Source organism: Nelusetta ayraudi, unplaced genomic scaffold (assembly GCF_046127955.1).
Source record: "Nelusetta ayraudi isolate G7.1 ecotype Tasmania unplaced genomic scaffold, CSIRO-AGI_Nayr_v1 ptg000053l, whole genome shotgun sequence".
Lineage (NCBI taxonomy): Eukaryota > Metazoa > Chordata > Actinopteri > Tetraodontiformes > Monacanthidae > Nelusetta > Nelusetta ayraudi.
Genome location: NW_027466103.1, coordinates 7059689 through 7081631, shown reverse-complemented (window position 1 = coordinate 7081631; position 21943 = coordinate 7059689). Strand labels below are relative to the sequence as shown.

The window sequence follows — 21943 nt, the reverse complement described above, 5'->3', positions numbered from 1 at the left end:
TGACAAGATTAAACGGAACTCTATTTCTCTAGGAGAACCCTGGCCCTCTCAAGCATCAGAGACTGTAACTTTATCACGTCACAAAAAATAATAAACATAAAACAGAGATACACGGCTAGTGTGTCCAGTCAGTTCTATCTGAGAGCGGTGCCCAAATTCCGTTAAAGCTCGATGTGAATCTAAGTGATTGAGGCGGGGGTGTAAACGGAGAGGATGAGCTCGGAGGTTGGCTCTCGCGGTGGCTCCGTGCCTCTCTGCGGCCAGCTGCACCTGTCTGAGTGCGCAGCGCCCGGGGGGCCCCTCATGGAGCTCAGCCAAGGGGCAGCAGGGAGAAGAAGGCAAGGAAGAGAAGCTGAGCGGAGGTCCGAGGCGGCCGAATGTGATTCCCCTGAGAATCTCTCCCTCTGCGCGCTCACCAGGGCTATAAATAACTTTTATTAGGTTTGGGTGGAATTAGTGGAGACGTCAGACGTCAGCAGTCACCCAGAAATATAGTCATAGACTTTGTGACATGAGGAGGAGGAGGATCCAGGGGTGCTTATGATAAGAAGCTCACGGACGCAGGAGCACAACACGTGTTATGCAGGCAGACAAGTAGGCAGGGACTTAAATGAATCAAATGTCAAACAGCATAATTCAGTCAACAATCCAGTTGGTAACAAGATACTCATTTTCATTTTGTTAAAGTAACTGGAATTATTCCAGGTGTTGGAGCATATTCTCTGCCATCCATCTGTGGCAAGTAAGGCAGATGCTAATGTTTAAAATTTAAAGGGTAATTTCACTCCGTATTAACTTTCGTCATAGTTGAACATATAGAAGAATTTCAATCAATGTTCAAATGGAGTTTACGCGGCTAACTACGGTGTCTATTGGGTTGATTTTCTTTTCTTTTTTTTTTTGCCTGTGGAGAGGGGGCGTGAGTAAATGGACTGAAATTCAAATCTGAGAGTTCTATCCCTTTAAGAACAAACTGAAATTACTCATAAGGTTCTGGTAAGAAAATGTAAACGTTTATTGCAACTTTGTCTAAGGATTCTGATTTACAGAAGAGAAAAACACTTGTAATGGCACAGTCATCGTAATATGTACATTGCTGATACTGCAATAATCCAGACGTCTGTCACATCCGTATTTGAGAGAGAGGCAAATTAAAGCACATGTTTACACAATCTGTAGAGTATAGGAATAGCACATCAAAACCTTTTTTCTTTTGTTTTTTTGCTGCAACCTTTATGAGAACATACGACAACATTTCATGGAACCATGGGACGCCTCTCCCCGCAGGACTTGTTGGGGGAAATCACAGTTCATCCATTGTACATTCGGCTCTAGCAGAGATTAAGACGTCAATGTGTTAACAACATACCTTGTTGCACTAAGACATTTGGTGAATTTGATAAGCTATACTAGACCTGAGTGTTGAAGTTGATACAGTAAACCTGACAAGTCAGAATTATACAGTCAGTTTAGTGGTAAAGCGCTCGCCAGGTAACAAAGTTTCAATTTTTGTGACATCACTGCTGGCTGTTTAAGATTGCCACACAAAGAACATTTACTCAGTACAGACAGACAATTGCCAAAAACCACTGTCAACTAACTAACTAACTAACTAACCATGCTGCAAATAGTGGTGCAAAGTCAGTTGTACTTCTCCATGGCCTGGCTTTGAGCATGAAAAGGAAATTAGCCTAAATGATGTATGATTTGCCTACAGCGTTAAGTCAGGGTTCAAAACCCACAAACATTTTTGCTCTTCAACAGCTTTGTTAATGGGCTTAAGCAAGCGATGGAGGTGGAGGAGACCTCAGGTACAGTTCAAGAAGTACACAATGGTTCAGAAATGAAATTATTCATCTGGTTTTGTGTATCTCCAACATGCCTCGGAGTATTGAGTAAATTAACAGAAGATTTGCCTCTCTATTTGAGTTAAGTTTCGGACAAAGCTTTGGGAGATACACTTACACATTCTTGTTGTTTGGCTAGACTTCAGAGTGACTGTGCTCTTTTATCCATGCAGTAAATGGAAGCCAGAAAAACAGGGGACAGCTAGCACAAGAAAAATGTGAAATAGAGGGATTTCAATGTGTCTCAACAACAATTAAACCTCTTCACAAAACCGCAGCTCATTTTATTTATACTCATGAAAGAGTAAGATGCAACCAATGCAGTGATGAGCTCTGGATGTGCTAGTTGGCACATTACGCTAACTTTGCTTGGGCTAGCTAGCTCCATGTGGTAGCCTCATATTTTGGCTGAACAGACCATAAATGAAGATTTGAAGAAGAGCTGGATACCAGACCAAAAGGTCACACATTTTCAAACAAATAAGAGCTTTTCAATTCACTGAAGAAATAAGGAGTTCAAGCCTCGATGTGTACAATTCATAAGTGCTGCTAACTCGTTTCTTCTGTTGTGCATACATACAGCTATGGAAGGACTGGTGGTTACTGTCATAATCAAGTCTATATTCAAGGTACAGACATGCCTTCTACAAGGCTTGAATTTGAATTCATTTCTTTGCACTTTTAAAGATGAAACAGCATGTTCAGCACAGACAAAAAATAAGCAGCCTGTTGAAAAATCCTTACCACAGCAGGTTAGTAGAAAGGTTAGCATCTCATCTAAAGTCAAATACAGCCAGACTTCACAGCCAGACCAAACAATTACAGTGGCTTGGCCTAATGTTTACCTGGCTTACAGTACTATGGACATTTATATATTTTCAAGAGTGTTAAGTTGATTTATTAAATTAATCTGTGCTAAAAAATAAAATAAAATAAGTGCTAAGGGGTGTTGGGTTGATGTGTTTGACCACTCTCGTGACAAACAATAACTTGAGGTACATTCAAACAACATTGGCCTGCTGGCCTGGTAGGTTCAAGTAAAAGCCGTCCAATAAGAGCAAGACATACTGTACTGTCGCTATCGGTATTAAGCTTTCTGTGAGCAAACTCTTTTCCAATGAGCATCCCAGCCATCCATCCATTTGACTTTGTCCTTCCATATCTTCATTTGGTCTTCTCGAAAGATTCGGCTTCTTTAAGCAAACAAAGGGCTTGCCTTGTTCTTTTATGTCAAGCAAGCCAGCAGCAGCTAAAAAAATTAAAGACTCTAAATATGCAGGATGTAAACACACAGATTTTTTTCCAGAACGAACTCACATACAAACAAACAAAATAAAACAACAACAAAAAAAACAGCTGATCAAGAAGTCCGGAAACAAATCAGTGAAGAGGTACAACCGATTAAAAATTTAAAAAAGGGAAGAAATTTTTTCACAAAAGAAAGAAAACTCAAAAACAATTTGACCTGTAAAGTGCAAGTATAAAAACAATCATTCTATATAATATCTTTAAAAAAAAAAAAAAAAAAAAAAAAAAGCCTTGAGGCAGAATCAATGGTCTTTAGTGGAAAAGTGCAAGTTGAGAACAGCACATGTACCTTTTTTTTTTTTTTTTAAGAATTTGATTCAAAACGCGAACAGGATAGGTCAGATGACCCAGTGAGCAGTCATGTGACTCAATTTCTCCGTAAGAAAACAGCCACATCCTCCAAGGGTACAGGGTAATCCTGTAGGAACGTGCCTCCATCAAACACCTTGGCGTTCTGACTATCCTGCCACTGGAAACCTCCATCAGGTAGATAAATATCTCTCTTCACTGCCCCCTTTTCCACCACTGGTGCCACCACGACCTGCAAACACACACATGTAATCAAGTTTTTAAAAAAAAGACATTGTCATTAAGAATAAAAAAATAACTATGACTTTCTGCTTAATGTTTATGACAAACGGGATGCAGCCCCTTCTTTTAACATCATTGTATCACCTCATCTCCAATGAGGAACTGGTCATCAATGGTGAAAGTCATGGGATCACTGGGACTGAGCCACCACATTGGTCGGTAGATGGGGTTCCCTGTCAACCGCCACTCTTCCGCATACTTTTCTATCAGTGATACCACAAACGTCTGGTGCCTGGTGATGTAGGTCCGAGTTAGGTTGAGCACCTGTGGATCAGCAGTAGAAGGAAGAGCAGTGAGCATCGTTATCAAGTTGTTTTTTTCTCTGCTGTTGCAGTAGTAAAAGCTAAAAATCAAGAAGTCGCCACTGTGAACTTTCAAACCCCTTTTAAAAACTCACTTTTTAATAGTGTTCTAGAAATCTAGAACAATTGAGTGGCTAAAACCAACAAAGGAGTGATTTCCCCAACCAAATAATCTGCCACAAGAATTTCGGGATGGAAATCATAAACGCAAAAATGATCTGCAAAAGATGTCTTTACCATCCCCGCACCATGCAGAAGGGACTAAAGAGCTGCTCATTTGCAAGGCTTAGTCTTGTCACTCTGGCCAGACTATTTTAGCATTCCTGAAAGGGTCACATCCTCCCCAGTACTCCATGGCAAAAACAAAAACTTGACCGCATCCATAAAAAATGTATTTTTATGACTTGGAATCAGGAACATTTGTAGGAATGAGCCTGACATTGCATCGCGGGTTTGAGACAAATCTTTCTCTAATTGAGAAGCCAGGCATGAGTGTGGGTTTGAGGTTTTATTGCTATTTGAATCTAGTGCAGTTGTTACCGTGACCTGTCTGTGACTGTTTAATAATACATCCTGGAAAAGGAGGTGGGCAGATTTCTTTGTCAGCTGTGAAAAAAGGTGCTAAAAGCCACATTCATCAACACAAAGCATGGCATTTCCCTCTTCACCAATTTTTTAAGTCTGACTTCACACAAGTTTACAAGCTAAAGGAATTTCATGAGACCAAAATGGAAAACATTCCTCTGTCGAATGTCTCACTGTCCAAAAGGCCTATTTTTTTTTTCTTTTATCTTTGTCACGCAACACAAGTCACATCCAATATATTCTGCGGCCCAAGCCCTCTGCCTGTGGAAAAGAAATGAATTTGATCACTCCCTTATTACGCTTGTCAATTAGTCATGGAAATCTTAATTGCCACAATAAAGTATTTTTCCAAGACTTGTCCTCAAATTCATTATCATTCCTGCTGAAGTGGCTTCTGTGAGAGAGAGCGCCATAAATCTAGACGAGGGATTGTAATTCAGAACAGATGGACTCTTAACCACAGGTGATTTTGGGAGCAGGCCAAGCAATCGCTCCCATTGAGGAAAAAAAGGGGGAAGGGGAAAAATAGCCTCCACCCTCTCAAGAAACAGCAAGTGCTTTTGTGTTTGTGAACATGAGCCTGGGTACAGTATTCCAGGAGTATCGATATCTGTCACCGAGCTCTTTGAGACTGTCGGCTTTGTTTTTGTGCCGTGCCTGGTAAACAGTGCTTTCTCTATGTCCAGCATGGAGTTTCACAGTGTAGTCTGGCCTCTCCCGCTGCTGGGAAAGCCAAGTCTGAGTTTTGATAGACCAGCTCTCTGCAGAAAGTCTGCTGGGAAATTCTGGTTCGACCGAAATTCGGAGGCCGCAGGGTCAACAAACGCTGCGTCTCTCACACCTTTTACAAGCAATCCTGACCACTGTGCCAGAAGAACCATTTATTCTCTCACTCACTTCAGTTACCTGTGTTTATTCACAAGTAAACTTTATTACCAGCAGACTTTGGCTTTAATCACAGTTTTTCCCGGGTGCTGTGTCGGCAATAAAATGTGATACATTTTTTAGAGTTAGGGCAAATCATAACCCTAAAAAACAGGATCACAATTGGTAACCCGGACGATGCAAAAGGCTTTAACTGTTCTGTGTGCTTTTGTACCCGGTCCTCTCCGCAAACCCAAGGTGGTGTGTGGAAGCTGATGACAGGAAGAAAAGCTGCAATCTCAAGCCAACGGATAAATAGTTCTTCATCTGTGACCAGCTCTCCAGACAGGGAGCCACCTGTTGGTATAGCGAGACAACAAAGAAGAGGAAAGATTAGTTAAGCCCCTAAGAACTGTTACTAAATTATAACTTGCTACAGGCGAGATGTATGGTTCACATGCCTATTGGATGTATTTCAAATGACCCTCTGGGGCACAGTTTATGGATAACGTTTGAAAATTCGAAGTTAGTAATGGAAATAAATGAAAAAAGGGTATCAACGGAATATATATATTTATATATATACATATATATATATATATATATATATATATATATATATATATACATATATAAATATATATATATATATATGTATATATATATATATATATATATATATATATATATACATATATATATATATATATATATATATATATATATATATATATGTACATATATATATATATATATATATATATATATATATATATATATATATATATGTATTCTTCTCTTTCGTTCTGACTTTTTAAGTCGGTATGTTGCGTCATCATTTTATTAATTTGGACCCATTAATAGAAGTGAGAAAAGTGGCCTGTAGCCTGTTGTATTACCCACTGCATCTGGAATGAGGAAGTTGTATCCCAGTATAGTGTGGTGCAGCAAAGAGGGAATGATTCCCTTCAGGCCCAATGGACTCCAGTCTGACTGCAGGGGGGTCATCCTGACAAACAGAGGCCTGTGACTTGACCTGAAAGATAACCGCGTTTTAAAACCCTAAGAAGAACGCCGGGTATACAGAAAGCGGAGCATGACAAGGTGCTCGGCAGCGCTACCGTGTTCCTGCAGTCACGATGGTGGCGTCTCCTATCCTTGAGGCGAGGTCGGCCAGCTGGCTGATGTATCGGTCCCCGGTCAGGGATTGCGGTGCCCGCAGAGCTTGCTCCTCAAACGGATTCCCTTCGCCTCCCTCCAGTATCACATATTCCATCCCCAAATGGGCCTGCAGGGATCCCACTCTGTCCAGGAACCAGCTGACAGCTCCTGGATTGCTGACATTCAACTTTACACAGAAAGCTCCTCGCCACTGGCTCATCACAGGGATCTGTCAAACACAGATTACACAAACACAGACAAAATTGCAGGGTCGTAACGCAATGTCCAATGTCCTCTAATCAATGTTTAATGTCTTCAATGTCTTACCAGCTGCCCCTGTGGTGCTGAAGGGAGACTGAGCCAGTAGGCCTCCGTGCCATCAATTAGGGAGTTGTGGAAGTGCGTGGAGTCCACGCCCAGGAAAGGGGACAGGGTGATGGAAATGTTAAGAAGCTTGACAAGTGGGAGGTCCCTGGTCAGTCTCTTGGACATCCCTCTTCTCCTGCTGTTGAGGTAGTCATGGTCCTGCAGGCAGACAACAAGACAAAACAGTAGTTCTGAAAATTGTTGTAGTACTAGTATTGTTTGTATCAGTACTAGTGTAGGAGTGCAAATAATAGCCAACAAACACCATTGGGAAAAAACAAACAAACATGCGTCCCTCTGGATACAATACAAAGTTGAAGCCGTGACAACATAACCTCTGTCAGAACCATTAACACATATCATAATCCCTTGGAATTTACATGGCAAGTTGAGCAGAGATTTTAGATTACATAACAGCAGAACCCTTTAAACCCTTTAAAGAACACAAAGATTGACCCCTGGATGTGAACGAGCTGTGGGAAGAAAAGGTAGATTAGAAGCTATTATGTAACGTCTTCCAGTGTTTTTTCACCTTTGTTCCCTTGAATTAAAATTCCACACAATAGTCAAAATATCATAGTAGATACAGATCCTCCAGCATTCTAGGGACAAGGGTTTTGAAAAGCTGCATTATATAGTGTCTCTGGAAAGGAACAGAGTACAGATTGTTAACTCTGAATTTCCAGTTGCAGTTAAGCTAATATGGAAAGTGTGAATGGGAGGCCAGAGTGTGAATGGTAATTTATGTATATATTATATAAAATAGAAGTGTAAAATCAGAGTTAAAGAGAAGTCTTGGTCGTACAAAGGTTCATTGTAGCCGTTCACACTTGCATGCAGACCGACTCTTTATGGACAACATCTACTTCCATAAGTTTCCGTGCAGCTTTCACGTTAGTCTGGCTGATTCTCTTTAGGGAGTGGAAACTGAAGCATACACAGCCAAAATAATGCACTGCATATAACTCTGCAAGTTGCTAATCTATCTTGTAAACCTTCAACAAAAATCTTGTTCAGTTGTCAGTCAGCGTTAAAGAACTTCACTAGAGTTATAACCAGTCAGCTGCCAGGCGCGTCAAGTGCAAAGTTACATAGGCATTTTCTTCAGAACCGGACACAGCGTCACACCAATCCCCAACAAGCTTAAGCCCACTTAAGTTATTGATGAGCAATGCAATTGATTGGCTTGAATGTGCTTGACACAAAGTTCACCAAATCCACAAATGTCAGCAAATGTTTCACCTGGATGAGCATGGTTAGCAAACAACATATTTTCCTTTCATTCTATATTTTCAGGATTTCTTTTCTCCTCCATACCTTCATACACACATGGCTATGTTTATGTTGAAAGTGCCCCATCACTCATTGGTGTGGACATGCCTGCACTGCCTCCTGTGATGCTTTGATGGTCCAGGGTATATTGCTGGTGTCAGGATCATCTACTCATCCACAGAGTAACCAGAGATATCTGTTTGTCCCAAATTAGCTGCGCTGTGTTTGTTTTGTCACTGAAGATCTCCAGGTATTGATTTAGATCCACGTGCTTGTGCCTCTGAAGGTCCTCTTTCCTTGAATGTTTCACAGTAAATTTCATGGAAAGTAACTGGATAGAAGGGAAACAATATGGCTCAGCAAGCAACTAAAAGAGGAAAAATAAACACCACCACCTGCCTCTGCAGCGGATTTAAACAGTATTTCAACAGTTAAATCAGAAAATATCCAGGGTAAAAAAGTAAGTTATAAGGGAAGACCCAAATTGTTCTTGGTACAGCTTAGCGAAGCTGTCCTGTTATTAAAAGAGGAAGACATCATCTTATTTTCCACAGTAGAGCCTTGATGATATATATGATGATTTACATTAATTGTAACCAACTAACTGAGACCACAGGGCTATTCTAGATGCAGCGAGGCATTATGGTCCAGGAGAGGGAGCAAGGTCAGGTGCATACCATTTCGGAGAGGAGGTTGGTGGAATGTTCATTGAGGCTGATGATGCCCTGCCCCAGCTGGTGTCTCCTCAGGCGGTTGGAGAAGGTCCTCAGTTCCCTCTCCACCTTTGGCCCTGAATCCACGCTGGCAAGCAGCTTCCAGAATGGCAGCCTGTGGGACAGACAGGTGGGATCATACAGAACCTGTTGCTCTGAGAAGGAAATGGTGGATTGGGTCTTATGACCCCTCACTACCACCCACTGAGATTCAGCTGGCATGTGTGTTTGATTTGGTGCCCCACAACCCCCCGCCATCCATCCACCACCCAGAATCCCCTCTCTGACAACAAATAACCCTTAAAACTTACGATCAGGATCATAAAGTGACTGACCACAGTGTTCTCATGTTGGGCAGCTCCCGACTGTGCTGTGAGAGTTGTTGCACCGCCTCCTGGTGAGCGGCTTTCACATTGTGCGCCACACACACAGTGTACTGCAGAGGCAGCCGCTCCATACTGGGCAACGACTGGAGACAGAACTGCTGCCTGCTGTCCAGCCCCAGTTGCAGCGGAATATCGGGAGACATGAGCACGGCAACACCTGCATGGTGGGAAGAAAAACATGAGAAAAACAGAATGAGAAGACGCCCGTGGCGGATTCCGATCGACAGACATAATGTTACCGAGAAGGGGATGATGAGAGTAGGGGAGGGGGCTGTGTCAGCTGATATTTGCACGCTCGTACGTGACCCCACCACCCCAGATCGAGACACGGCAGAGTGTGTGTTAGATGAGTTTACCCCTGATAGGTTACACTGTAACCCAATGAGACGTGGGATAGATAGGATACTGTATATGTATATGTACATGGCCAAAGTCATTACATTTATCCTGGCTCAGTCTCAGTCAGTGCGTTTACATGCATTGGAGATCGGAGAACTCCAGGTTTACATGTCAAAGAGACATTCTGATCATTGGCTGAAGCACGTTTGCCTCTGCATCTTTAGGTGTCGCTGTACTCTCATTTCAACTGTTGGGTTTTATGACACCTCTGGTTGATCTTTTACAAAAAACACAGACAGATATGCTGTCTATAGGATAGGATAGCGGAAAATCCTTCAGCAACATCATTAGTTTCTTTATTTCATGTGAAAATGGAATCCAGTCTCAAAAATCTCGCCACTGAAGCAGCATCTATCCACCTGTATCTTTTTAGCCAATCGGTAGAAGCTGCCTCTTTCAGGTGTTCTTTGTTTTCTTCTTGCAGAGACTGCACCGTGACTTTTGGGAAACACCAGGCAATGATTTGCAGAAAACTTTAGGATTTGCTCCAGAACACTGTGACCTCTTGGCGGAAGGAAAAAGGCGCTGATGAGCAACACCTGCGATTACACGAGGTCTCATGAAAAGATTGCGCTGTGAAAACGGGGACGTTGTTTGGTCCCGGGCAGTCAGAACGCTCGGTCCTTCAGACGATGGAGATGATTGGAAGCATATTATTGTGTCCTCAGATGTGACTGCCCTGAAAGGAATGCTTCTTCCCTCTCAGGTTACCCAGCGCCCCTTTCCTCACCACTTCTCGCCCGTCCTCAACTCCCGTCTTCGCCCTCTCAGCTTTAACTACCTTCCTCTCCTGTCAGCTCAGCTCAGACCAGCCGGTGTCAGACACAGCCCCGAACAGAGACTCTGACCACAACTCCTTGTTCCAGTCTCTGCACAAAACTGCACACAGTAGCAAAAAAAAAGAAGGAGGAAAATAGGTTGGGACTGGTAGCTGATCACTGAACAGATTATGCCTTTCCAAAGCGGGGGCAAGACAATCTGAGAACCCGGGTTTAGGGCCACGAGTACTCGGGCCAGCCTCTCTAGTTTCAATGGGCTTACTGTTCTCATGCACGCTGGGGACCAGGAGCCAGCAGGACACTTATGTACCAGTTTATAATCAGATTAATAGGTTCAGAGATCAGTGTTCAAGCACTGCAAGCGGGGGTAGGGGGAGGCCTTAAACTTTAGAGCAATTCCCATGCAACTGATAATGTCAAAGAGATACTGGTAACCTCTCAGCTGCGTCTCACAGGGTGAGAAGTCACCACCTTGCTAGCGAGCTCTGACACAGTGTAGGAAGAAGCATGGAGATCTCTGCTGGGCACCATGTGCCAGAGGGTCTGAGACTGTCCCACCATGCAACCGGCCGTTGATGGCGCGTCTTTGCTTTCCATTCGAAAGTGGGGCAGAGAGAGAAAAACCTTCAAGCTTTTTTGCGTAGGATGGAAGTGGAATGCGCACAGTGGAAATAGAGGCGAGCGGGGTACACCAGACACCGAGCAGCCTGGTGGAATGATGTGCACAAACAGCAGGCTGCAAACACTGCGTCTCACCAAAGTGCAGACATGGTGGAAAGTGGAGTTGAGGCTCGAGGGGAGGGACCCCTTTAGTCATATTTAATATTTATGGGAAATTTCACCGCAGGGGCCTCGAGGAAACGGGACAATCTGGTCAAAACAACCACGGCCTTGTATATCCCGGTACACAGTACGTATCCCATATACCTGTTCAAGACACAAAAGCTCGTCTTTGGAGTTTAGACAGCTCATCTCGGTATTTGTCAGTATGTATTTTTAGCACGAGGGGACTCCTGATTGAAAATGAACTTCTCACCCTGGTTATATAAGCGAAGAAGTCGGTATGACACTCGCCTCCGACCCGACAGTATCTCGACATGCGTATACAGCGGGAGGGAGCAGGAATCAATAAGTGTTATTTAAAGAAAGCGAAACAGGTTTTAGGCCTTGAGTTACAGCCAAGGTGGGGTGTCCAGGAACTGAAGGGGAAGTGAGGAGGGGGGACCCCTATTTTTAGAACAATTCCTTAAACACTCCAAGCTTCCCCCGAAATATTTTCCACTCGCTCTCAAAAGCAAAGCAAAGTTAGACGGCCGCGGCCCCGTCGTCACTGCTCTCGTTCAAAATCGGCAAAGCAAAGGTAACCAAAAGTTCTGCAACAATTCGACTTGCTGCAGGTTTAATGGAACAGGCGAACCCGACTTTTCATTCAGTTACTTACATTCTCTCTCTCTCTCTCTCTCTCTCTCTCTCTCTCTCACACACACACACACACACACACACACACACACATAACACACTTTTTTTAATGGGAAACCATAGGCCTCCAAGAAAAAACAAAGAAGGACTTATAGGAGCCATAAAGGTCCTGCACTTCCTCTCGCCCCGTCTGAGCTGAACGTTCCAAGGTGGCACAGCGGAGGTGACCCCTCTGATGGGTCAGCCGGGTTTTAATGTGGTGTCCAGGCCCCTCAAGAGTGGCTGCGCCATGGGGGAAACGCTGGAGCCAGACTCCCTGCTGCCGCGGACCAGATGGGCCACACTCTTTTACCTGTCATATTTACGCTGTTATTTATGACACCTGTGCACACTACAGCCTCGCTGACTGCCTTATAAAAGGTGCTTCCAACTGCTCGCCATGTATGTGTGCGTGTGACCAAGGGCCGTGTGTGTCTGTGTGTGTGGCAGCACGCATTTCCTTAACAATGGAAACTTAGTTTCGGTGCCCAACCTCAAGGAAATAAAGGCTGTAAAACTGGGACGTCGCCATGGTTATAACTTCCCAATTCTGCTTATTGAACAACAAATGAAACATTAAAAGGACATTCTTTGCTCTATTTTTATCATCAATCACTTTTATTGCCTCATGTGCGAGGCAATTTGTTCTGAGAAAACGTCCTGATCAGACATGAGGCTCCAACTTTCAAAGAGTCGATATAAAAAATACAAAACTCCTTCCCTCTCTGCTGTTACTTTCCTTACACGTCACCCTCAGCTGTCGATGTTAATGTAATCCTTATATGGTAAGGTCAGTTTTAAGGCCGCCTGCGTGTAAGATTTAGTAGCGAGTCGTTGTTTTCTGCTTTCTGATATCCCACTTGATCACACTTTAAGTGCCGTCAGGAAAAATCCCTAAACCCCAGCAGATTTGTATTCTGTGCTGCATTAGAAAGACGGTGGAAGAATATAACCAGCTCCCAGCGAGCAGTTCTGCTCCAAAAGAGCAATTTATACTGGATGAAAATACCACAGCTATTTGTTTTTAGGGATTTTATTTACCCAAAAACATGCACAAGTATTTTAGATCCACTCAAATATTACGAATTGGGTATTTAAACGTGTTCTGCCAGAACTGAAACTTTTCCTTAAGGCTTTTGATAAATATATTGTTGTATCAAGAAAATACAACTAATAATAATAATAATGATAATAATAATAATAATGATAAAACCTTTATGTACATTAATATGGTCTGGAATTGCTATTTTAGAAAGCCCATCGCTGGCTTTAATTGAGAAGACACTTGGACTATGACATACTGTGAGGCACAGCATGCGTGCGTCCACTGTAGAAAATGTTGCTGGATGTTTTTCATACGGTGTCTCTCTCACATGGGAAATGAGGCTATTTCACAAAGCTTCAGTTGGCCAAGACTGTTGCAATCTTTCGCCTTGGGAGTCAAGGCCTTGGGCGAGCAGCCCACGGACCTGCTGATGACCCGACAATAACAGACGGAGGTACTTTGGGGACAACACCACTAACACTTCTACATGCAAATGTTTTATGCTTTATACCTGGGCCAGGTTTGCATGCAATAATAATGCAATAATAATAATAATGAGTAGTATTACTGGTAGTAATACTAGTAGTAGTTAGTAGTAGTATTATCAGTAATGATTCTACTACTGTGACTACCAATAATATAATAATGATGATGATGATGATTATAACAAGCACGCTATGAATACAACATGACCTTTCTTCTTGTCTCATCTGTTTGCACTGTTTGTTCCACGGCTATGAAGTACCAAGTGAGCAAGAGCAGCGACGGTATCTTTGGCAGCAGAGAGAATGACGTTGGCGATGTTATCGAAGGAAGATATTCTTCAATATAAACAACAGAGCACAAGTAAACGCGTGCAATGGAAATATTTGTGTGTGTGTGTGAGAGAGAGAAAGAGAGAGAGAAGGGAGGAGTCCAAGATCTAGTCCTGAAATTCTCAGAGAAATTATTCCTGATTTATTACTGATTCTCATCTCTAACGCTGACTTCATAAAGGCCGGCATAGGAGGAAACAGTAGATAAGTGATTTTTATTGGATCCAGACTGAGAGCAAAGTGTCCAAGTTAAAGCTGTTGCTGGAGTAGAAAAACAAAATAGAGACAGAATCCCCCCCCCCCTCCCCTTTTTTTTAAATGAGGCCTCAGGGAAAGAGGGTTACACTTGCCTTTTAGAAAATCAACATGTTTTCACGTTTTGTATTTTTTTTCTATTGGCTTTTCTGTATTTAATGTAAACTGTGCACATTTAAACTTGTAAAAAAAAACATATTTCTTTGTTGGCTAATGACACCATTCACTGATCATGTAGATATTTGAATCATACATCCGATTCATTAAAATGGCCACAACAGAAAGTTATGTATTTATTTTACTTTCAATTGCAGCTTAATTCCAGTCATGGACATTGTGTGACAGCCAACACACATGTTGCAGACTCGATAGGTAAAACTCAAAGGATCCCTTGAGAGAAAACCTATGCAGTCCTCTGACAGGAAGTGATATCGAATCTGTTCTTAGTCACTCGGTTGTTTCTGTGTGGATAAAGACAGGTGGGCCAGTGACAAGTTCCTGCAGTTGGCCACACTCTCAAATGTCAGCCCGTAGTTGCAAAGACCTTCTCTTTGACTGCCAGCCCGACTCTTTGGTTTCGTCTCAACTGTTTTACACTTTGTTTTCCTTTTAAAATCTACACATTGACGCCGCAGAGCGAGTGAACGCCTGCAGCCTCGCTGCTCCATGTCACAGTGGGTCCACGTGCTCTTTCACCATTCCCAGGAGTCTTCTTTAGTTAGCAACTCCACTTGATGTCCCATATTGCCTGGTGCACTTATAATTTGATCCTATGACTAACAAGAGTCAGTGAAGACAGGTCCCATGCAAATGAAACTCTAAGTGCGTTCACATGGCTCCGGAATTTCCTCATGTCACCAAACTCATCCATTCATTTCATTATCATCTTGAACTTTGAATTTACTTTTCTAAAATTGTAATTGTATAGTAGCATAATGTTTTTCTTTGTTGTTGTTGTTTTTTTTGGAGGGGCAGATTTTTTTGTGTTTTTCTCAAAAAACGGTGGTGTAGCTCTTTATTTTACTGTACTAAAACTTTAAATTTTAATAAACTAATCATGTTCATCATGTTGGTTCGAAGTTAAAGCTTTGCTGTATATTTTTGATTCTGCATGTTACCTGTGGATCCCTGGCACAGGGATTTGTCCAGCTATAATAGTTACATAATTATAACAATAATTAAATAATAATGTTTATTATTATTATGATTATTATGATTATTATGATTATGATTATTATTGATAATAATAATATTAATAATAATCATAATAATCACAATAATCATAAAATTAAATTTCATAAACAAATGTATCTGGTCCTTATGATTGGATACATTAATGCTTTAACAGCAATTGAAATACTAAATACCCTATAGCTTTAATTACACAACAATTTATAATTGACTGAAAATGAGTCTTAGTTCTGTATTTAATTTTAATTTGGCTTGTTTGAGTGTGAAAAATTTTACTGTTTTGCTGCTGATATGTAAAACAAACAAAGAAATTAAAACAATTCAACAATCTGACGAATCCTAAAAATTTACCACAATCCCTTTACAAGCCACGACACTGCCGATGTCCCCCCCTCCTCTTTCCTCTAATCCTCTAAATCTGTTTCGTCCCACCGCAGTGAGATGCAGTGGGGACTGCAGCAGTTTTAGAGCTCTGTTTACAACCCTCGAGCTTCAGGCGCTACTTGATGTTAGAGCTGGACAGTGGGACATGTACAGTATGTGCTGTAGTCTCTGCACTGCACACACGGTTTATAGGCCGTCTATCTACACTATCTAGCTGACACTGAGACACAAAGCGCACGCACATCAGCTGACTACTCCCGAAATCTTGAACATCCACCTTGAAATCATCTAATAAGCAGCATTTTCAATCAGTCTTAATTCTTTCAGTGGACTTCATAAGACCAGACTGGAGCAATCTACTGAAGGACCACAGAAGAGACATTATTTGAGTCGTCCATGGCAAAGAGAATAGTGTGAAAGTTAAGCATGGAGATTTTCACTTTTCTTAAAGGACATTTTCACTTAAGCCTGGATTAACTTTCGCTTAAATTCAGTTGAACACAGTGCTAGCCACGGTGTCACTCACAATTGCTTGTTTTACAGTATGTTGTATAGTATTATGATGATCAGTTCATCCCATCACGTTTCAGGTTTTGCCTCCCTTTTCCAATCACTTTCTATGGAGTCTTTCCCAAACAGATACATGAGCTAAATCCAAAGGAATCAGGAAACGTTCCATTCGCCATGACAGGTTCCATCTAACCTGATCCATTTACAACAGCAAATTCATCCAAAAACATTCAGTTGTAATTATCTCTCCTGATATCATTAGGAGAATAAGCAGAGAGACAATTCCCAAAAGGTTTCCTTCACAAGTTTCTATGAGGAAAATCTGTTCGTCATGTGAACCCAAGTGCTGAACGAAAAACATCCCTGAAATTTAAAGCAGGATATCACGTTAAAAACACCTGCAATGCTCTGTTGCACATGGCTGTCAATGCTGTTTGGGGCTGTGGACAGTATGTATCTGTCACTGGCTACTTGGCAACATCGGTAAACAGTTGTTCTCGTTGGGATCTCCTCTCTCACGCGTGTGTGTATGTGTGTGTGTGTGTGTGTGTGTGTGTGTGTGTGTGTTTGTGTGTGTGTGGAAACAAAGGGTTAGGAGGTCCTGATAATCACTCACTGTCCGCTCGTAAGTTGGAAAAGGGATTTAAGTCATGTGACTATTTGCTTCTTAAGCCTGTCCTACGTAACTTTCCAAAATGTGTCTGGTTGCGTGGTTGCGAGAACGCGTGCACCCTTGTTTTTGTGAGTGTGCGATCATGTGAAATGTGTAGGAGTAAAAAAAAATAGCGGAAAATCCGTCAATCATCAGCAAGCCGTTAAGATGCTCCTTCTGCGCATGTGCAAAACATTTGCTACATTAGCATGATTTTGATGCAACAAATAACAATGAACTTAAAACAAACTTTGTATTTTTTTCCCATGTGAGACCTTTGATAGCATTGATAATTTGGCAGAATCCAGCAAATTCCAAGTGCAAAAACAACGCGCAGGCAAAGTCCCAAAGGAGCCACGCTATACCTGCCACCTACCGCAAACACTCACGCACGCACACATGCACACAGGATCTCCTCATCAGCCACCTTAACCATTCACATCCACCAGTGGCCCTCTGCCCCCTCCCTTTGCCCCCAGGATAAAATCTAACACCCCCAAAATAACCCAGTGAGTTATAAGAGTCAGCAGGGCCCTCATCCAACCTGCTATTTTAATAGAAACAAAAGGCAATTACCTCTGTTAGCCTAAGAGTTAATTTAAGATGATAAAGGTGGTTTGCCTTCCTTTGTAGTCTAATCTCTAAATTAATAAACCCGGATGCCACAGACAGTATTGTGTTACGCACTATTTGTGGGTCGGCGGTCCTGTCCAGTCAGGCGGGTGTGTTTTGCGAGACGCTGGTTCCGTTAGTGGTTCTTTTCTTTTTTTTCCTTTTTTGTCGTGGCTCAAACACAAACAAACACAAGGGGTGGGACTGGGGACCGCTTGGCCTCGTAAGAAAACACAACGACGAGCGCAGGGATTCCCTCACCGCCCCGGGATTCACGCCACACATTGTACTGATGCAGGGTCAGATTTCCCAGAGTCCTTCTGCTCTTCCTCCACCGGTGGCCAGCGAGGAGAACAAAGATAGCCGACCCCGGTGTCAGTTGGGAGACGGTCTGTCTTCTGACTGTGGCCAGCCCAGCCCAGCCCAACCCTTGCTAATGGCTCAAGCTGCGTTTCCATTCCAGTTTTTCGCAAAATAAAAGTGATATTTCTAAATTTTTTTAACAAACTAAACTTGCAATTTGCAAGTATTTCCATTGAACGGTGTGAAGCGCATAAGCCGTAATTCACATAAAATCCCCCTTTGCGGAGGATGGAGGTACAAAACATTTTGAGATAAATCTGCATTTCGATGCTCAAAAATGGTTGTTCTATTTTTCTCTTTGATTACTTGTAAAAAATATTCTGTCTCCTCCGTCCAAACATAACGCGCCGTTTTCACTTGAAGTGAACTGGTCACATGACCCCATACGTCACGTCCGCTGACGTGTAAATGCGTAAAAAGTGTTTCCATGACACTTTTGCGCTATACCTCTATATGGATACGTCTGAAAAACCACCTCATGAGAGCGTCAAAACCTTTTAGCCATATTTGAGAGGTTTTTCAAAATTGACGCGTTTCCATGACCAGTTATTTTATTGCAATATTTAGGTTTTGCGCAGTTCTAGGGGTAATGGAAACGCAGCTTCAGTCACCCGCTAGCAGCTGATGAAAGCCTCTTTCCGACAGCGACCTCTCACCTGACGAGCCCAGGAAGTAGCGCTCCAGGGCGGAGCCGTAGCCAGACGGATTGTCCCTGAGGTCACTGACAGTGAAGGGCTGCGTGGTGGCGTTCTGCTCGTTGATCGGCCACGTCTGACCCCGGACACTGGCACCACCGTACCACGAAACGTTGGTCATGGAGAAGCAATCCTGATAAAAAATAGATAAAAAAAAAAGATGAAAGACGCACATACAAACACACACACACACACACACACACACACACACACACACACACACACACAGAAAAGAAGGAAAGGACAAACATTAAATTGATAATCTTGGAAACATAAATATACACAGGAGATTAAATTACTTTATGGTGGATGATAATTGGAATGCATTTTATTTTGCCCTCCACATGCTGCTTAATCCCATAAAGGTCTCGTGCAGAGCAGAGCAGAGCCATGTTCTCAAGGTTTTCTGGACTCCTGAGATACCTGGTACCTAAATTACAAAGGCTTAGCAAATGAAGACACAAGTTTCTTTTTGGGGGGATTTTCTTTGACTAAAATATGTAGCTATTGCCCAATTGATTGTTTTTTGTTTTTTTTTAAGCAGTGGTGCTTTAAAAGTTGACGCTAGGTCCTACAGGGACACTAAACATTAACGCACCGCATGAAACACAATGAGCGCAGGTGTGAAAACTGTGAGCGAATACCACTATTAAATGTTGTCACGCGGTGCAGTGGAGTCTAATATTTGACGTCGCTTCGGGGGAGTGGGTGGTCGTGCAGAGTAGCGATTGCGGCTCCGTCGCACGCAGGACGGATTCAATGACCGAATGTTTTCGAAAGCTCGTTCGTCCTTCCTCGTTACGCGCGTTTGGCTGGACGGGTCGATGGTGCGCGCGCGCGCGCGCGCGTGCCCCAAACCGTAGAGCTTAATTATTTCTTGTCAGCAAATACAAGCTCGGTCAGGGAATTCGACAACAGGTGCCAAGAGGTCACCTGAGAGGCATCAAGAGAGATTTGGAAAAACACGGAGGGGGGGAATAAAAAAATTAAAGGCGATTTCAGTTTGGAGAAGAAAAAACAACAACAACAACAACAGCCGCGCCACATGACAGGGAGTTTTGGAAGTGGAATGTTCCAGTGGGGACAGATTAACCTCCCCAAACATCCCAATAGTTAAATGCCTGCGATAATTAAGCTGGGGGGGGGGCAAGTACAGTGCTGAATAGGAGCATAACAACTGTGGCAGAGCGGGTTTCACACGGTACTGAGTTCAGGCTGTGATTTCAACGAGCGTCGGAGGAGAAGGGAAAAGAAGAAACCGCACTTTCATCACAATATGTGGCCCTCTGTGGTGTTTCTCATTACCTCGCTGAGATCTTCCAATCTAAGTCAATTTAGCGCTTTAAATAAAATTAGAACGGATGTTGTTGTTGTTAATCCCCTTTGAAATACAACCTACGGCGATTTAACAGCTTCGAACAAATGAAGAGATGCTGAATGTCAGCGTTGCACACATACAACGCGCGCATTGAGATTGATGACATTGAAACGATTGCCATTCTACACCGAGTTTTGGGTCTTTCATGTAAAGACAAAAAGATCGCTCTCGCGCGGTTCCTTCGCGCGCAATTCGCACGAGTTATTAACCTGCTTTTCGCGCCTCGAACGCCGCGTAAAAGGACACTCCGGCGCCGCTCGGTGCGCGCGGCGGCGGCGGCGGCGGGAGAGAGAAAGCCTACCTTCAGCTCCACATGACAGTGCACCGGCGTCCAAGTCATGCTGTAGCACTCCGTCCCCGTCTCCTCGTTCGCCTCCAGCGAGATCTTCACCTCGGCCACCGACTCCCACGTATAGCAGAACTCTGTCTTGTTGAGCCAGCACAGGTTCCTCACGAAGGGGACCTCCATGTCGGGGCTCCCCACGTTCCCCACGTCTATCTCCACGTACGTCTTGTCCTCGGTCAGGGTCTGTATGACCAGCGAGTGGCTTCTTCTCTCCCAGATCAGTCCGCTAAAAGTCCCCCTGAGGATCCAGTTCTTGTTGGGCTGGTCCACCACCTGCCAGTATATGATCCCGATGGTCATGACGAAGAAGACGGCCACCCCGAGACAGGCAATAGCTCCTTTCCAGGTTTCGTTCATCTCCTTCAATCCCGTGTCCCATGTTACCTCAGGGATGGGGCTAGGGTTCCTATTTCGAGCGTGGGGCATGTTGTTTTTATTTTTTATTTTTTTTTCTCAGCAAAGAATCACACGGAGAGAGAGAAAAAAGCTGCAGAAATCTTTGCGCGTCAACGGTCTCCGTTGCTTCATCATGTCATTATGTTTGCAGTGGTGCTTACGGAGCAAACCAAGCCTACTCTTTCTATTCACGCCGTTTACAGTGATGACTTTTTTGTTTTGCGCAATTGTGCCAGCAACGGAGACCTGTCATGTGAAGAGAGCTGTGAGAGAAAAAAGGGAGAAGCAAAAGCTGCAAAAAACAAATAACTATGAATGGATAACTGACTTACCACATAGTGCTGCAGTTTTAAAGGTGGACTTAGAAAGTGCATTGGCTGCAGTGAGCTCGGGAGCAGCCCCAGGCCGGGTTTGGCAGCAATGCCTACGAATAGCTCCTAAGACGCTGTCTTGCTTGCCCTGCACTTTCTGACGTAACGCCGGCTTGTTTCTTTGGAGGAAAGGTGGAGAGAGGGGAAATGGTGGATCAGAGGGGGGCTTGGCTGAGTCTCGGGGGCTACCCGCCAGGGGCGAGGGGGGCAGGGACAGCCTGGGAGGGGAGGAATCCCCAAGTGTGTTCGCAAAGTCTCCTTGCGCTCCCCGTGCGTAAAAACCGCTGAGCCGACGTCGCCCCGGTGGTTGATCTGAGGTGCAGGGTGGCGTGAAACCTGCACGACGGGGACTCACTCTCAGCGTTTCGGGGTTGTACGTTTAAGGGAGTGATGTGCGCGCAGTGACTTGCAACCTATTTCAAATATTTAGTAATGGAACAGCAGCTTCGAAGTCAGCTGACGCAAACATTCCCAGTGCGCATGAATGAAGCTGCAATTACTTCTCCCACCAATGACGACTCTTTAGGATGGTTTTGGGAAGTTGGTGTTGATTAGTTTATAAAGGGACGTTACTCAACAAAAGTTCCCCTCCAAGCCCTAAACGTTATTTGCACTTCATCCATTTTTGTGCACTTTGGAGAATTAATAGCGTAAATAAATAAAATAAAATATATTAATATAATGAATAAAAGATAAAGCATGTCTGCTGTCCAATCAATGGAGAACATTTAAAACTATTGGTGATTAGAAATAAAAACATGTAAAATGTATAAATCAATACATGAAAATCAATCTGCACAGCTTTGCAGTGTCCATTTACAATGCAGCAAATGCACTGGGTTACAAGACATGACATATGTTGCCATGAACATTAAACTGTACAAAGTGTTGTAGGCATC

General features: G+C 43.2%; 1 protein-coding gene across 3 annotated transcripts; it reads right to left on the bottom strand.

The window, feature by feature from the left end:
* Nucleotides 1-991: 991 nt before the first annotated feature.
* Nucleotides 992-21498, bottom strand: LOC142896442 (SITS-binding protein). Of its 3 annotated transcripts, none has more exons than XM_076038113.1 (11): nucleotides 21006-21498; nucleotides 20233-20919; nucleotides 18515-18686; nucleotides 9345-9552; nucleotides 8974-9124; nucleotides 6986-7183; nucleotides 6619-6887; nucleotides 6397-6533; nucleotides 5733-5854; nucleotides 3831-4010; nucleotides 992-3696 (listed from the first exon to the last, which is right to left on the bottom strand). In XM_076038113.1, the coding sequence occupies exons 2-11, from the start codon at nucleotides 20701-20703 to the stop codon at nucleotides 3523-3525; spliced, it is 2082 nt and encodes a 693-aa protein (XP_075894228.1). In that variant the 5' UTR covers nucleotides 20704-20919; nucleotides 21006-21498; the 3' UTR covers nucleotides 992-3522. The 3 variants fall into 3 exon arrangements, with proteins under 3 accessions (XP_075894228.1, XP_075894229.1, XP_075894227.1); XM_076038114.1 differs by having other exon boundaries at nucleotides 20233-20683; XM_076038112.1 differs by having other exon boundaries at nucleotides 20233-21498.
* Nucleotides 21499-21943: the final 445 nt, after the last annotated feature.

What these genes read in the sequence shown, in the direction of transcription:
- LOC142896442 (XM_076038112.1), bottom strand. Translation starts at nt 20,703, where the DNA reads ATGCCCCACGCTCGAAATAGGAACCCTAGCCCCATCCCTGAGGTAACA. An exon ending in ACTGTCATGTGGAGCTGAAG is followed by an intron (nt 18,687 to 20,232) that starts GTAGGCTTTCTC and finishes ATTTTTTATCAG; the next exon opens with GATTGCTTCTCCATGACCAA. An exon ending in ATCGTGACTGCAGGAACACG is followed by an intron (nt 6,534 to 6,618) that starts GTAGCGCTGCCG and finishes GTTATCTTTCAG; the next exon opens with GTCAAGTCACAGGCCTCTGT.